We start from the raw sequence: 16,448 nt of genomic DNA, 5'->3' as shown, positions 1-16,448 counted from the left end.
ACACACACACACACACACAAAGCTTGCAATATTTGGGCTACAGTTACACCAGAGCTGTCTAACTGTTGAAAACAGTTGGTAACCTGGTAACATCTAAATATGCCATATTTGCTGCAGTATGTTTCTGTTATGTTGAGAGACTGAAGGATAGATTTATCCAAACAGTCCAGTTTGCACAAATCAAAGAGAAGGGAGGTCTCTGTGCAACTGTAGTATATATAATTGTACATTTAATACATTAGCACAAGTCCTTACCTCTAACTTCATGCTGGTTCCAATCACGCGAAGAAAGGATACCTTAGAGAGACCTAAAGAGGAACGATGGCGGTCAATCCCTCTCCGGGGCCTCATTGGACTGGGGATTTGGAAGAGATATAGTTGAAAAAAATGGCACTACATGTACAATAGAAATATAGGTTATATTAGATGTAATAAAAATATAAATCTGATGTTGCCTTTAGTGAGCAGCAAACATAAAAAAAAGCAACATCCTTCCCTTATTTTTCACTGACATGCAGCCATCCAGTAATCACAGACCGAGCTATTCAGTGAAGACCAAAATGACATACTGTTTGAGTTCTTTACACCAGCAGTAGTCTCAATAGTCTGCATTGTAATGCAGTGTAGCCACAAGACATGTAAGATTTTTCAGATTTTTTTTCTTCGCTGGGAAGTCATCAATCATGAATATTGCTTTCTCCTCCCAGATACACATAAAACCCAGCTGGATGCAGCATGGCCAGGTGAACTGACTGTATTATAATGACCTGAAAGGCATTCTTTGAAATGGGAAAATATGAAAATTTTACAACATGCAAAACCTCAAATGTAAAGTTGTTTAAAAGAGTGAAAAGGATGCTTCAGCAAGAAATCTAGGATATTTCTGAGCACATCAAGAGCTAACTTCTCATCCAGTCAGTTGTGTAGTGCATGACAATCACTGGTATATGGTGCCTTATTTTTTTCTCTTAGCATTGCATGCATCTAAATCCCATCTGCTTTACATCAGTAATATGCTGCAATTGTCATTCTTCCCCAGAATGGACATTTTATTTTGCCTTTGACTGGATCGCACTTGTTTACAGTAAGAATACCAAAGTAAGTCATCACCTGTGGCTTGCCTCTAATAGTCAAGGTAATATATGGCATTTTCAATTTTTAATTCAATTCAGTTTTATTTTATTTAGGGCCAAATCCCTACAACAGTGACTTCAAGGTGCTTTAAATTGTACTGTAAAGACTCTACAATAACAGAGAAAAAAACCCAAATCAGACGACCCTGAACAAGCACTTGGCAAGAGTGGGAAGGAAAAACTCCCTCCCCACTCCCACTCCTCCAGCAGAGCCTGATGGGACAAATGTCACACTGTAAAATGAAAATTTTCCTAATAAAGGTACAATCTTAAATTCAAAAAAGTTGGGATACTGCGTAAAATGGAAATAAAAGTAAAATACAAAAATTTGCAAGTCTTAAATAGAACCTAGAAAACATATCAGATTTTTAAACAGAGGAAGAAAAATAAAAAAAGGTTTGACAAGGCCATGTTTGCCACCGTGTAACCTCGCATCTTCTTTTAATACCAGTCAGTGGAAATGTCTGAAAAATTAGAAAACTTTTCAAAACTTCCGGGAGAGGAAAGTTTCCTGATTCTTGTCTGATGTAGGATTGTAACTGCTCAACAGTCACCGTTTCAGCACCCAGACTCTTCTACTATGAAGGTTTTCTATTGTAATAGATGCAATTTGTCTTTTTAAAATATGCAAAATCTTTCCTGACAGAGAGGTCTGGATGGAAGATTGTATGGATCTAAAACCTGCATAAATCTTCCAGCATTGATGGCGACTTTCCATGTGCAACTTGCCAATTCTGTAGGCACTAATCCACCGGTATGATCATGGATTAGTACCTATAGATAGTATGGTCCCTATGCTCTTTGGTTTGGGGTTCATGTTTTTTCAAAAAGAATTTCAAGTTTCAATTCTTTTCACAATTGAACATTTCTACATGTTGCTTCAATCCATTTTAAATGAGCTTTGGCCCAGAGAAGATGGCCATGTTGTCTGGATGATATTCACATATGGCTTCTTCTTTGCATGAAAGAGCTTTAACCAGCATTTGTGAACAGATGATGATTTCTGGAAATGTTCCTGAGCCCATGCAATGTTTCCCATGACAGAATCATTCAGGGTTTTTTTTTGTTTGTCTTTTAAATCTCAGAGCTGCCTCAGGGTCCAAACTTCCCAGGTATCCAGTATTTATTTTTGGCTCCGCTCTTGCACACAGAGATTTTTTCCAGATTATCCACATAAATCTTTTGATGATTATATAGACTGCAGAAGAGATATTCAAAGTCTTCACAATTTTAAGTTGAGGAACATAATTCTGAAATTGTAGACACAGTAATTTTACGGATTGTTAAAGCTCTGCTCATCTTTACTTCTGACAAACTCTGCCAGTCTAAGATGTTCTTTTTATACCCAGTCATGTAACTGACTTGTTGACAGTTAATCTAATTGACTGCAAGATGTTCCTCCAGCTGTTTTAATTTTTAGTGTCACTTACTTACCAGCATTTTCTTGCTCCTGTATGAACTTTATTGAGACATGCTGTCATCAAATTCATAATAGGCAAATTTTTCATGAAACAGTAAAATGTCTTATTTTAAACATTTGATATGCTTTCGGTGTTCTACTGTGAATAAATTATAGGTTTATGGTACTTGAAAATCATTGAATTCTGTTTTTATTTAAATTTTATTGAGCGTTTTTTGGATTTGGAATTAGAGTTCAACAAATTGCCTAAAAATACAAAGGGTCTTGTAGTGGTACATCAGTGCTGTTAGTCGGTATGCCAGGTAATGATAGATTGTGCCCACTCAATCTCTGGCCACAGAGTGGAGGAATGAAAAACAGGCAGGACTTACCATTACATTTACATATATTTACAAAGAAACTGCTGCCACATAGACTTGCAAGGTGAGAGTCGCTCAACTTTCATCTGTGAAAGGAATAAGCAAACGCGACTCACTCATATAGTGCTGTAACCTTAAAGTCTGCTGGCCAGAATTAAATGTAAAATCTGCACCTCTTCTGTAGCTTGTGTTTAGATGTTAATGAGCCTTACCTCATGAAATTAAAGTTCAGGGATAAGTGGCTAAAACCACTGGCCTATTTTTGAATGAACTAGATTTTCAGTCTTAAATGACAGTGACTTGAACACACAGCAATTGTTAAAAGGACCCTTTTCTTCAGGCAGCACAACATTATTGCATTTAATGTTAAACATTTGTTATTATTCCAGCTCCTTGTCTATTTTCTGACCATGAAATGGATCCAGGTTTGATGCTTATGAATGATTGCTACAGTTAACTGAAACAACTAGACATCACCTGTCATGAAATAAAATGATCAGTTAATTTGAGATTAAAACATATTGATAGGTCTTATTTTAAGGTGCTATAGAATTATAGAGATGATCTCAAGGCTGAAGGTAAAAAAAAAAAAAAAACCCTCAAAAAACAAAACAAAAACAATATCAGCCTTTACAGTTTTTGCCCGTTGCTTGAACACATTTGGCAAAACGTCGCTCATTGTGCCAAAACTCTAAACACAAGTAAACACGACACAACACTGGGAAATATACCATACACATCTGTGCCAAAATGAAACTCCACTCCCAAAACCTAAACTCTGCTGTCAAAACCTAACATTCCTTTGTCAAAATGTAACTCTGTTGACAAAATGACACATACTTGCATCATATGCAAACACTTACAGATCAGGGGGAACACACTAGTCTTCTTTACATAAAACACTGCAGTCCTTGATTTCCATTGTGTATTCAGAAGGCACATGTACAGGAGACACATTTCCAAACAACCAAAAACGCAAATAGACCTACTCAATAGTGTACATCGCAGTACCATGAATTCAGATGAAGCAAAAAAAAAAAAAAACCACAACACAATAATACTGCAATAGAAAAAACACTATACTGTAAACACAAAAAACCATGACAATTGTGCATAAGTGGGCTCATGGATCCCGCCGTCTGTTGGGGTCTGGCCACAGGACCTCATCAACATCGCAAGCTATGTCCTCTCCCGCTAGGCACCGGGGAAAATACCCTCTTGCATGCCGAAACCATCCATGGATCGCTGTCACCTCAATGTCGCCGCAGGCCTGTTCCATTGCCTGCAGAAGAGGCATGCGGGCATGTGGTTGGCGGTCATATACTCGCCATCTCCAAGCCGAAAAAAATTCCTCAATAGGGTTTAAAAATGGTGAGTAAGGGGGCAAGTATACCACTTCAAATTGATTGTGGTTGGAGAACCAGGCCTGGACCAGAGCATCCCGATGGAAACTGACATTATCCCATATCACCACAAACCTGGGCTGATCTGCTCTGTTCTGTACAACTATGTTATGGAGAGCATCTAGAAATGTGAGTATGTGTTGGCTATTGTATGGACCTAGCATTGCATGATGGTGCAGAAGTCCTCGAAGGCATATGGCGGCACATAATGTGATGTTTCCCCCGCGCTGCCCTGGGACGTGCACAATTGCCCTGTGGCCAATTACATTACGACCCCGTCGTCTTGTTTTGCTCAGGTCGAATCCAGCTTCATCAATGAAAATGTATTCATGAGGCTGTGCAGCTCCATCCATGGCCATGATCCTCTGAAAAAAAGGGGAACATGTCACTGTACTACAGTGCTACACATACAGCACCCTCACCCCATCACACAGGTACCTGTGTAGCTCTCAGAATAGATCCATGTGGTACTGATATGGTACATATTCAGCTGCTACTGGACTTCACCAATACTCTATTGTAAATGTAAGGGACAGTTACACGTACCCGTACATATTCAGCTCGAAGTCCTTTGACCCTGTCACTGTTCCTCTCGAATGGGACTCTGTAGAGCTGCTTCATGGTGATGCTGTGTTTACCCAAGATGCGTCTGATGGTGGTGATGCTCACATGGTCTATGTTGCTGAACACTCGCCTGTCTGCAAGTATTGTCCGTCGTAGCTGGTGGAGACGGATGGCATTGTCTGCCCTCACTAGGTCCACAACGGCAAGTTCCTGCTGTTGTGTGAACAGGCGTTGCCGTCCACCCCCAGAAGGTCTTCGGGTCATTCTGGAGGAATACAACCACATATTGTCATCGGTTTGCTTATTTTTCATACAGTACTTTACTGTACGTACTGTGTCATCCACTGTACAACACTGTACTTCAATATGAGGAATCAGCCACTTTGGCTGCAAAAGGAGCATTAGCACCCCGTACACTTGATATGGTAATGTGATATACTGTAGAACAGTGCTATGGAACCATCTGAGTAGAGCAGAAGGTATGGAGGTGAAGACATACCTGTTTTCTAGTCGGAATGTTCGTATTACAGTTTTTGCCCGTTGCTTGAACACATTTGGCAAAACGTCGCTCATTGTGCCAAAACTCTAAACACAAGTAAACACGACACAACACTGGGAAATATACCATACACATCTGTGCCAAAATGAAACTCCACTCCCAAAACCTAAACTCTGCTGTCAAAACCTAACATTCCTCTGTCAAAATGTAACTCTGTTGACAAAATGACACATACTTGCATCATATGCAAACACTTACAGATCAGGGGGAACACACTAGTCTTCTTTACATAAAACACTGCAGTCCTTGATTTCCATTGTGTATTCAGAAGGCACATTTACAGGAGACACATTTCCAAACAACCAAAAACGCAAATAGACCTACTCAATAGTGTACATCGCAGTACCATGAATTCAGATAAAGCAAAAAAAAAAAAACCACAACACAATAATACTGCAATAGAAAAAACACTATACTGTAAACACAAAAAACCATGACAATTGTGCATAAGTGGGCTCATGGATCCCGCCGTCTGTTGGGGTCTGGCCACAGGACCTCATCAACATCGCAAGCAGTGTCCTCTCCCGCTGGGCACCGGGGAAAATACCCTCTTGCATGTCGAAACCCTGTCACTGTTCCTCTCGAATGGGACTCTGTAGAGCTGCTTCATGGTGATGCTGAGTTTACCCAAGATGCGTCTGATGGTGGTGATGCTCACATGGTTTATGTTGCTGAACACTCGCCTGTCTGCAAGTATTTTCCGTCGTAGCTGGTGGAGACGGATGGCATTGTCTGCCCTCACTAGGTCCACAACGGCAAGTTCCTGCTGTTGTGTGAACAGGCATTGCCGTCCTCCCCCAGAAGGTCTTCGGGTCATTCTGGAGGAATACAACCACATATTGTCATCGGTTTGCTTATTTTTCTTACAGTACTTTACTGTATGTACTGTGTCATCCACTGTACAACACTGTACTTCAATATAAGGAATCAGCCACTTTGGCTGCAAAAGGAGCATTAGCACCCCGTACACTTGATATGGTAATGTGATATACTGTAGAACAGTGCTATGAAACCATCTGAGTAGAGCAGAAGGTATGGAGGTGAAGACATACCTGTTTTCTAGTCGGAATGTTCGTATTACAGATGCCACTGTGAAGCGGCTTAGATGTGGGTGGACTCTCTGCCCAGCTTCCCTCATAGTCAGGCCATGGTTGATGACATGGTCCACCAAAGTTGCTCTTATTTCATCAGAAATATGGGTCCGTTCATGGCCTCTTCGGCCTTCTCCTTCTCCTCCTCTTCCTCCTCCTCCTCTACCTCTTCCTCTTCCTCTTGCTCTCCCTCCATCCATGCTTGCAAAGTTCTTGAAATGGCTACGCTGAGGGCTTTTTGTAGTTGGCTAATTGGTGTTCGGTTTTGCAAGTACGTGCCTTCAGGTGTGTATTTGAGTGGTTGCAATTATCCGATGTGTTTTGTATTTTGGATACATGTGTTTTCCGAATGGCACCCTGACATTTCATTTTGTGAGCGAAGTGTCTTATGTATGAAATAGAGTGTAGCATGCAGGACCATGTGTGTTGCATAAAGGGGTAGGTGTGTTGCATAATTGGTACTGGGGTGCAAAGCAGCGCTTTTGTTTAAGGTATGGGTACATGTGTTTGAGGTATGGTAACAAAAGCTTCACGTTGTGTTACTTTAGTCTGAGCATGGGTTTATAGTGTTCAAGCAACGGGCAAAAACTGTATAGATGCCACTGTGAAGCGGCTTAGATGTGGGTGGACTCTCTGCCCAGCTTCCCTCATAGTCAGGCCATGGTTGATGACATGGTCCACCAAAGTTGCTCTTATTTCATCAGAAATATGGGTCCGTGCATGGCCTCTTCGGCCTCCTCCTCCTCTTCCTCCTCCTCCTCCTCTACCTCTTCCTCTTCCTCTTCCTCTTGCTCTCCCTCCATCCATGCTTGCGAAGTTCTTGAAATGGCTACGCTGAGGGCTTTTTGTAGTTGGCTAATTGGTGTTCGGTTTTGCAAGTAAGTGCCTTCAGGTGTGTATTTGCGTGGTTGCAATTACCCCATGTGTTTTGTATTTTGGATACATGTGTTTTCCGAATGGCACCCTGAGATTTCATTTTGTGAGCGAAGTGTCTTATGTATGACATAGAGTGTAGCATGCAGGACCATGTGTGTTGCATAAAGGGGTAGGTGTGTTGCATAAAAGAGTAGGAGTGTTGCATAATTGGTACTGGGGTGCAAAGCAGCGCTTTTGTTTAAGGTATGGGTACATGTGTTTGAGGTATGGTAACAAAAGCTTCACGTTGTGTTACTTTAGTCTGAGCATGGGTTTATAGTGTTCAAGCAACGGGCAAAAACTGTAATATGTGAGCTGTGCTTCCAGAACACACCTAACCATAAATTTCATCTTCTGTTTCAAGAAGTGTTGTTTATGCACTTGCATATGCAAATGTATCAACACACACTGACCCAGATAAAGTGAAAAATGTAATCAAATTGGTTTATCAGACCGTGCAAAATATGGTGCACATAATAACAATAACACAAGCCTTTTTTAAGTGTCTAGTCTGTTTTCAGTCTTAGCAAAGCTGTTCTTATAGTCACCTTAAAAAGAAAGTGCCCCCTTTCAGAGCTAAGTAAATACAACCTCAGATAATCAACAACATATATGACATATAACAGAGTCGTCATTTATGAAGAAACATTGTGTTAAAAAAATAAGCTGCTTGCACAGAAATTAAAAGAGTAAGAAGGAGCCAGGTGCAGATTATCAAATGCACTTAAATAATAAATAATAAATAAGCATCTATAAAAGCAGAAATGTTGGTAGTTTGCTGGTCTGGAGCATTCAGGTGTGAAACACGAGCATTGATCTTAAACAAGCAATTGTTGCTGCCTGACAATCTGTGAAGGCTTAAAATGTAATTTATAAACATATTAAAGTCCATCGTTCTACAGCGAGACAGATCATTCACAAGTGGAAAACACATAAGACACTCATTAGTCTTCACAGGAGTGGACTCCAATAATTCACCCCAAGGCCAGACTCCAGTACACAGAGAAAGGCCAAAAAAAAGGGGGAGCTCAGACTGTGCAGGTCTCAGTTAGCATGTTAAATGTTACAGTTAGAAAGTACAATTAGAAAAAGACTGAAGCTTATTCTAATTAAAAGGAACCTGACAGCACAGCTTAGGTTTGCAAAGTTGCATGAGAACAAACCACAAGACCTCTGGAACAATTTTCTTGAGATGTTTGGATATAATGCAAAGCACCACACTTTTACAAATACAAAGTTTCAATCACAGAGATGGAAGGGTGATAAATAAACGCTATGACCCAGTCCAGACCTCATCCTGACTCACATGTTGTAGTGGGTCCTTAATAGACCTGTGCATGCACAAATGCATAAACCTCAGTGAACAAAAGCAATGTAAAGTCATGCAAAAGTGCATTTAGTTTGAGTTATTACTAGTAAGTGATTTTGCATTGCCATTTATCAGAGTTTTGATCAATTAAACAATGGCATTGTGTATCACCTTTTTTGAAGCATAAAGACTGCGAACCATTCTTGTTGTATCCCACCACCACATGATATATGACGTTATGCTACACTAACTGATTGCAGCAGTATAGATTAAAAAGGAGTCCTGGTTACAGGCAGCTATGGGGTTCTGATGTTGCTTTTTTTCTCCTAGACAGCAAGTTGTCACACTCCCTCCTCAGTGCTTGTGTTAACAATGCTCCTGAATTGCCAGAGCAGAAACTCTCTCAGGGAGAGTGAAACCACCCAGCAGGAGTGAGAGATGCTAGCAGTGACCAAGATCTGCTCCGTATCAGCCCGCCCACTTATTGTTGTAGACCCATGAAACTGAACCCAAATCCCTGGAGGAGTTGCCGAGTGTTCTCCTTTTGCACCACCTGGATGCTTTGCTGCTTCTCTTTTAAGCGGGGCCATATCCATAGGCCTTCCAAACACCACCGTGTTTACACATTAAGGGAACCATCCGGGCTTACGGTACTCCCTGTGTTTGTTATTAGCAAACAGTCATGCAAGAGGCTGCAATGAGGGGGGGAACACAAAACAACAGCACATATTTGTCTTTTTGATAATCATGTTTAAGTCGGCCAGGAAACTTAAACACTTAAACTTCTAAATCTTTTTTTGATTACACATTTGCACTGAACTCGAAAGTTACAGAAACCAAGCTCTCTCCTGATTGATTCAAAATTTGACACATCTGCACAGCCTTGTTTACTTGTGACAGCAAAGCGGATTGATTGTTAGTCTCGCAAGATCATGCAAAAGTGCCCACAAAAATATATCAAGTGAAAATTTCTAGTAAAAAACCTTGACCAGTTCCACAGAGGAAAGAGATTAACTGCCAACAAGGAGTGTGTGAGTGTGTGTGTGAGAGTGGTTTTTTTAACATGAACTGAAACATTATCTGGTGCTTTTTTTCACCTGAGCCCCCTCCTTGTGGTCTTCCATGATCTCCACCAGCGAGATCAAAGGTGATCTTTGATGGGATGGACAATTCATTTCACCGTGACAGGCAGGATACAGTTCGGGCATGCCCATCACTCAAGCTCCCATCAAACTGTCAAAGGCATTCCTTAATCAATCACTTCAAGAGGAGGAGTAAACTGGTCCCTTGACAATCTAGAGATAAACAATGATACGAGAACAGCGCTTCCCGTGAGACCTACATGCTCTATCATTCACTACGCTTTGAAATTATTCATGCTCTGTTATAAACTTCTGCCTATTGGTTGCTTATTTCACATCAAATACTAATATGCCAAGAAATCTCTGTCCATCTATTCTTCACCTCATCTCAGTAATCACACCTTATGAGCAGCGGTCTCATTTTAGGGGTCAGCTCCTTCGCAGGGTTTGAGCTGAAATGGAATGCCACATGGATGCTTCTTTGCACAGAGACTGGCAACCATTGTAAAATGACAGTAACAAGATAAATGCAGGCATTCTCATTACTTCGGGGCTCTTATAAATATGCATGACCTTAATAGTCACAAACAATGCAGATTAAGGAATGGAAAACATCCTTTTCATGCTGTGTCGTAGCTTTGGTGAGTCTAATTTGAGTCTAATATCAATTTGTGTCACAGAGTTCTTCCTGTAATATATGTGAGAATGCAACGAGAGAATATTGTTTAATACTGGCAAGGCATTTGTTTGCAAGCCTGAAGTTGCACAATGAGCAGATTACTATACAGGAGTCATTAAATGACAATTGGGCTTTATTACTTAGTCGAAGCAATATGAAGGAGACATCACAGAGTAACATTTCATTTGTCTTTGTGAAGCTGCCTTTGAAATGCACATGTACATGCAAGCACTTATAAAATGCATGGGACACACACACACACACACGGTTACTTTATTAGGTACACCTTTTCAGCTGGTCATTAATGCTGGTTTGTAATCAGCCAAACACATGGTAGAAGTGACCATGAAGACATGGTCCAAACAACCTGCTGAAGTTCAAACTGAGCACGGTGGTGAAGAAAGATGATTTAAGTGACTTTGAACGTGGCATGATTGTTGGTGCCAGATGGGCTGGTTTAAATATTTCAGAAACTGCTAATCTGCTGGAATTTTCCCACAGAACCATCTCAAGGGTTTAGAGAGAATGACATAAAAAAGAGAAAATATCTAGTGAGTGACAGTTCTCTGCTCAAAAATGCCTTTGTGATGCCAGATATCAGAGAATGGTCAGGCTCCTTCAGCCCGATAGGGAGGCAACAATAACCTGAACCTTGGGCAACAGAAGAAGAAGCTCACTCTCGCAAAACAAGCAAATTAAACTACAATTGACATGGGATTACTGAAACTGGAGAACAGAAGATTGGAAAAATGTTTCCTGGTCTGACGAGTCTTGACTTCAGCAGAAACATTCAGATGTTTTGGTCAGAAGCACTGATCCACCTTTAAACCTTTAAACACCCCCAGTCTACCTGAGTAATGGTTCACCATGTCCGTCCTTTTATGACAGTGAACCCATCCTCTGGTGACTGTTTCCAGCAGGCTTACGTGCCGTGTCACACAGCTGAAATCTCAAACTGGTTTCCTAAACATGACAGTGAGGTCACTGTACGCAAACAGCCTCCATAGTCACTCATTTCATTCACTCATCACTCATTGTTGCCATCATGTTAGTATGGACGATAATCTCTGAGGAATGTCTTGCCATGAAGTATCATCAGAAAATTCTGAAGGCAAAATCAAATTCAACCTGGTTATTAAAGAAGGGGGTGAGTATATGTCTCTTAATATACAATATTTAAAAACATACTAATTTGCCAGATTTTCCTTGAACACTTTTTGACTGATCTGGATCAACTAAAAATATTTAGGAGTAAAATAAAATAAAATTAAACCCTGAAATATTTCAAAACACTGAGCTGTGGCATGTGTGACCTCCTAATCTCTCTTTTGTCTCTCTAAACTCAGATTTGTCCTGAATACAGGGGTTTCTTCCTGTAATTTAAAAAGAAATGTTAATACTTGTAGATAGATTCGATGGCGAGAACTGTAACCTTAACTCTAATCAGCACAGAGCATAAAAAGCACGACTAATGTTAGACACAGTCAAAGTCTGTGGCCACATGTAAGGTACAATGTCATATTACCATTTGAGGCTTCAATGGCCAGGCAAAATGTGAAAAAAAGAAAACTACTGAACTGGCATTTGAAGGCACTTTTAAATTTTAAACAAAAAGGTTAGGATGAAACCCTGCCGGCATGTTTCAGTGGGATCCCAGGAGATGATAGTAATTTATTCTTTTTTATACTCCTATCATTTCAGCTATATTCTCTGGATCATCTGGATCCGGTCTTTTATCAGTTCCCAGAGTCAGAACCAGACACGGCGAAGCTGCATTCAGCTTTTATGCTCCTTATATCTGGAACAAACTCCCAGAAAGCCTCAGATCAGCTGAAACACTCAGTTTATTTAAATCCAGGTTGAAGACTCACCTGTTCTCAGCTGCATTTGAATAAAGCACCAAATCCACACTTTTAAGCTTAAATTTCAAAACTTACATTTAACTACTGATTTTATCTACTGTTCTGATTTTATCTGTTTTGATTTTATATACTGTTTTGTTTGTTTGTTAATTAGTTAGTTTATTTGCTTGTTTTAATCAATTTTAAATCATGCTTTTTATTTGTTTTTGTTTCTAATGTCTCTGTAAAGCACTTTGAATCACCTTGTTGTTGAATTGTGCTATACAAATAAACTTGCCTTGCCTTGCCTTGCCTATATTACTGTGATAGCCATATCCACAACCAACCACCCGAAATAACAATTTGGTAATACACACCCACTCTACACTCAACTCATCAATCAGACATACGGGTTTAAGGTTCCACAGTCTATCCCACATCGCTACCACATTTAACTTAATTTAGTTGCTTTCACTGGAGTAATTGGAATTGGTATACAGCTAGACTGCTTTGGTTGAATTAACCTAGCTCATTTGTTTTGAACACATTTCATGAATTTAAACTGTGATTTAAACTATGGTGGGCACATTTGGTTTAGATTGTTTTACCACTGATTTATAAAAGTTTTTTCTAACTTTTTCCTAGCTTTGTAGTTACCTGTCTGCTCATCCAGTCCTTTTCAGTTAGACAAAAGAGGAAGCTGAGTAGGCTGAAGGTGGAGCGAGGCTTAACCACAAAGGTCTAAAAATATAGACTGAACCACCTGCTGGGATACCTTGTGGTGAGTTCATTTATTGTGATTTTTCTTCTTTGTATTCATAACAGTTTGTTCTGGTAGATTATGGTTGAGTTCTCACTCATTCTGTTAAGTTGGTTTATCACTTTTTTAAATAGCACTCTCTTTTTGTTGACCTCTTTTACAGGCCCGCTTTCCACTTTCAAATTTCATTTCTTGAAATAACGTAATTATATTCCTATTTATAGTGAATGCAATTTTGGGGATATTGTGAGGTAAAATAAAACCCAACTTTTGAACAGCACATCTGTGCCTGTGTGTCCTTTTTACTGTTTTGTGTGTAAATATTCAATGTGATGCTCTGCAAAAGTCTTGAGCAACCCCACATTTCAGAAAAAAAGGGAAATAGATGCTGTAGTTCATTAAAACAAGTGCAAACGCACATGGAAATATTTAGATAAAAACAGAGTTTATTGTAAATCTAATGTCAATATTTGGCACGAGCATTTTTATTTGTTACACAGCCTGAACTCTCATAGGCAACTTTCTTGTAATTCCTTTAAGTGCTCCTCAGGAATAGTCTTCCAGGCTTCTTGAAGGACATTTAAAGCTCTTCTTTGGATGTTGGCTGACTTCTATACCATGATAGAGATGGCTATAGATGGTCATTGCGGGCTGTCCTGACCATCTCTGTGCATATTGACTACAGTTTGAACCCCACATTTCAAACTGGGATTCATCACTCCAAAAGATTTTCAGTCCAGTTTTTGTAAAATCTTACATACCTCAGCCTTTTCTCCCCCTTTCCCTTCCTAAAGAGTGGCTTCTTGACAGACACAGTTCAACTGAGAGTATTTCTTCAGCAAACAATAGAAGGATCAACTCAAGAGCCAGCTGCATCTCTCAGGTCCTATATCAGGTCTTTGCTGGATTTTCTTATATTTCTTAAGGACGTGACTTTCATATCGTTTGTCTCCTATAGATAGCTTTTTATGCTTGTTACTTCTTTTCCACGTCTCCTGTTTCCTCAAATATTTTAAGTACCCACTGCTCACTATACTGAGATATGCCAAGTTTTTGGCTAATACCGTAGCTTTTTGAGAATCACCTTGTTGGTGCAAAAATACTATTTTATGCCTTTGAAGCTGCACTATGTTGGGGGTGTTTTATGGATTAAACTAAAGACACATGAACAAACTATGCCTTTGTGACAGGCTGCTAGTAAAAAAAATACCAAAAGGCAGAATTTAAAATGAAGTATTTCCTAAATTGTGTGTTATGTGTAGACACAACACTGGTTCATGCTTTGACTTAGGTGCTTTTTTATGCTTGAATGATCTATAAGTCAGTGTTAAGTGGCTGAAAAATATATCTATATATGTATATGAAGAAAAGAGAACGAGTTTGCACAGTACTGTTTAGTCCTAACTCTCTGGATTAAAACTCTGTGCTACTTTCCATGTAACTGCACCCACACTAGCTGCTGTTGAGCAGACATAGTTATTATCCTTTGCAGATACTATCCTCCAAAGGGCAAACAGATGACCTCTCTAAGTAGTCTTCAACATGGAACCTTTTGGTTATTTTTTCTCTCATTTGTAGACATTTTCACTTTTTTGAACACGGCAATAGTTAAATATAAAATAAGGGACACAATTCCAACATTGTTTGTAATAAATGCATGTATTCATGAAAAAATAGTGGCCCAAATATAGGACAAAATTAAATACAGCATTGTGCGGTTAGGCACGCTATCTTCGGAACAATTTACCGGTAAATGAGGCTGGGCAGGAATAAATTGTCATGACAGCAAACACAATACCTTAGTCCCAGACAAATACACTGGACAAAGTTTCATTGCAGTAGAGTGGAATGAAAAGTCTCACCTCTCATGCATTAAATCTCATATTCTTGAAGGGATTGATGCTTCTAACAATAGTTCACTAAGCCCAGCTTGTGGAGCCCCTTTAGCCATAATTGCTTGTAGCAGCAAAATTTCGCTGCAATAGCAGCTTGCTATTGTGGAAAGGAGAATTAGAAAATTGTCAAAATAAAATATTTACTCTGCCTGGCAGTCAAAGAGGGTAAATACAAACACAAAGTGATGGACTTGGAGCTGTGTTTCCTATTTGAAAGAGCCTTGACAGTTATTAAAGAGACATGTTCCCCAGTTTGAGCTCGCACAGGGTCACCTTCAAGCGTCAACTGCGCCATTAATGATCAACAACATCAGTGAAGTCCTGACTTGCAGGAAATTATAAAAATACCTCCAAATTTGTGTGGGTGACAATTACTTTATCACCTTTATTTGAAGTACATCAGTACTAATGCTCATATCCTCAGCAAATTTAAAAGCATCAGCTTCAATTTGATAACCCAGCATGCCTTGTGCCCTGACAATATGCCTGCGAGAAAGGGTCTAGGAAAATAAGAGCAGCCAACAGGGAAGGTATATATTTGTTTTGTTGTGGTTTTGATAAATGCATATTAGAGCAGCATAGAGGGCAGAGAGATTTGTGAGAGAGGGTATGATTTAGCGGCGAGTGTGACTGCAGCACTGGCAGGAGTCAGAGTGTCCTTCCTTCTGTGTGGAGCCAGCACAGTTTGCACAGAGGCAATAAGAAGGATGGTAAAAAGAAAACACAAGACCCTTAAGACTTTTGTTTGACACTGTGGTTTTGAATTTGTGAAACGGCAGCAGGATGGTTGAGAGGCTCTGAGGCTCGTTCAGAGCCGGTTGCAGAAGTCTAGACAGGAGATGATTAAAGCACAAGGAGGTGGGAAGACTTGCTGTACAGAAACCGCCCAATGCAACACGTTTCACAAGGTTCTGAACTTGATGATGTTTGTTTGTCTGGTTCTCTGCAGTTTGTTTACTCATTAAAAGTGTAACTTTGCGCATAACCAAGCAAAAAAATCTAGTCAGGAGTGAGAAAAATGAGACTGTCGCCCATTAGAAGAACTTCAAACTCCATGCACCACTTACTTACTCTGTTCCCCAAAATGCAGCCTTCAAATCTGAAGGGATGGGATGACTAAGAGAAAAGACACACACATACAGAGATTCCTTGACGTATCTGTTAAGTTAAAGCTTTATCATCATAATTCATTTTTAACACTCAAGCTTGAGCGAACAAATTGATATACGCACTCAAAGCAAATAAAAAAAAATTTCCAGACAGAGGGCTCAGAATAATGAATTCCACGCTCTGACTCAGTTATTTTAACTGAGTTTCCTGAAATGTACCAGATCTTAATTTATCATGCATGGATCACCGTTTCAGCCTTGTAGTAGACTGGTGACCTGTTAAGAGTGTACCCTGCTTCTCACCCTGTGACAGCTGGGATAGGCTCCAG

At 39.8% G+C, this 16,448-nt stretch overlaps 1 protein-coding gene across 1 annotated transcript; it reads right to left on the bottom strand.

The window, feature by feature from the left end:
- Positions 1-328: 328 nt before the first annotated feature.
- Positions 329-6,642, bottom strand: LOC147316368 (uncharacterized). The gene is made up of 4 exons (XM_086258157.1): positions 6,491-6,642; positions 4,862-5,144; positions 4,165-4,680; positions 329-355 (listed from the first exon to the last, which is right to left on the bottom strand). The coding sequence occupies exons 1-4, from the start codon at positions 6,574-6,576 to the stop codon at positions 329-331; spliced, it is 912 nt and encodes a 303-aa protein (XP_086114283.1). The 5' UTR covers positions 6,577-6,642.
- Positions 6,643-16,448: the final 9,806 nt, after the last annotated feature.

The sequence above is a fragment of the Aulonocara sp. 'chitande type north' Nkhata Bay genome, linkage group LG13 (genome assembly GCF_057382095.1).
Source record: "Aulonocara sp. 'chitande type north' Nkhata Bay isolate Kocher_YH1m ecotype deep benthic linkage group LG13, A_spYH_male_GT1.1, whole genome shotgun sequence".
NCBI lineage: Eukaryota > Metazoa > Chordata > Actinopteri > Cichliformes > Cichlidae > Aulonocara > Aulonocara sp. 'chitande type north' Nkhata Bay.
Note: the sequence above shows the minus strand (reverse complement) of the source record. Positions and strands in the feature narration are given on the sequence as shown.

Coding starts and splice junctions, on each gene's coding strand:
- LOC147316368 (XM_086258157.1), bottom strand. CDS start 6,576: ATGAGGGAAGCTGGGCAGAGAGTCCACCCACATCTAAGCCGCTTCACA. Junction 5,145..6,490: donor ACATTCCGACTAGAAAACAG/GTATGTCTTCAC, acceptor GTATTCCTCCAG/AATGACCCGAAGACCTTCTG. Junction 4,681..4,861: donor TTCGAGCTGAATATGTACGG/GTACGTGTAACT, acceptor CCTTTTTTTCAG/AGGATCATGGCCATGGATGG.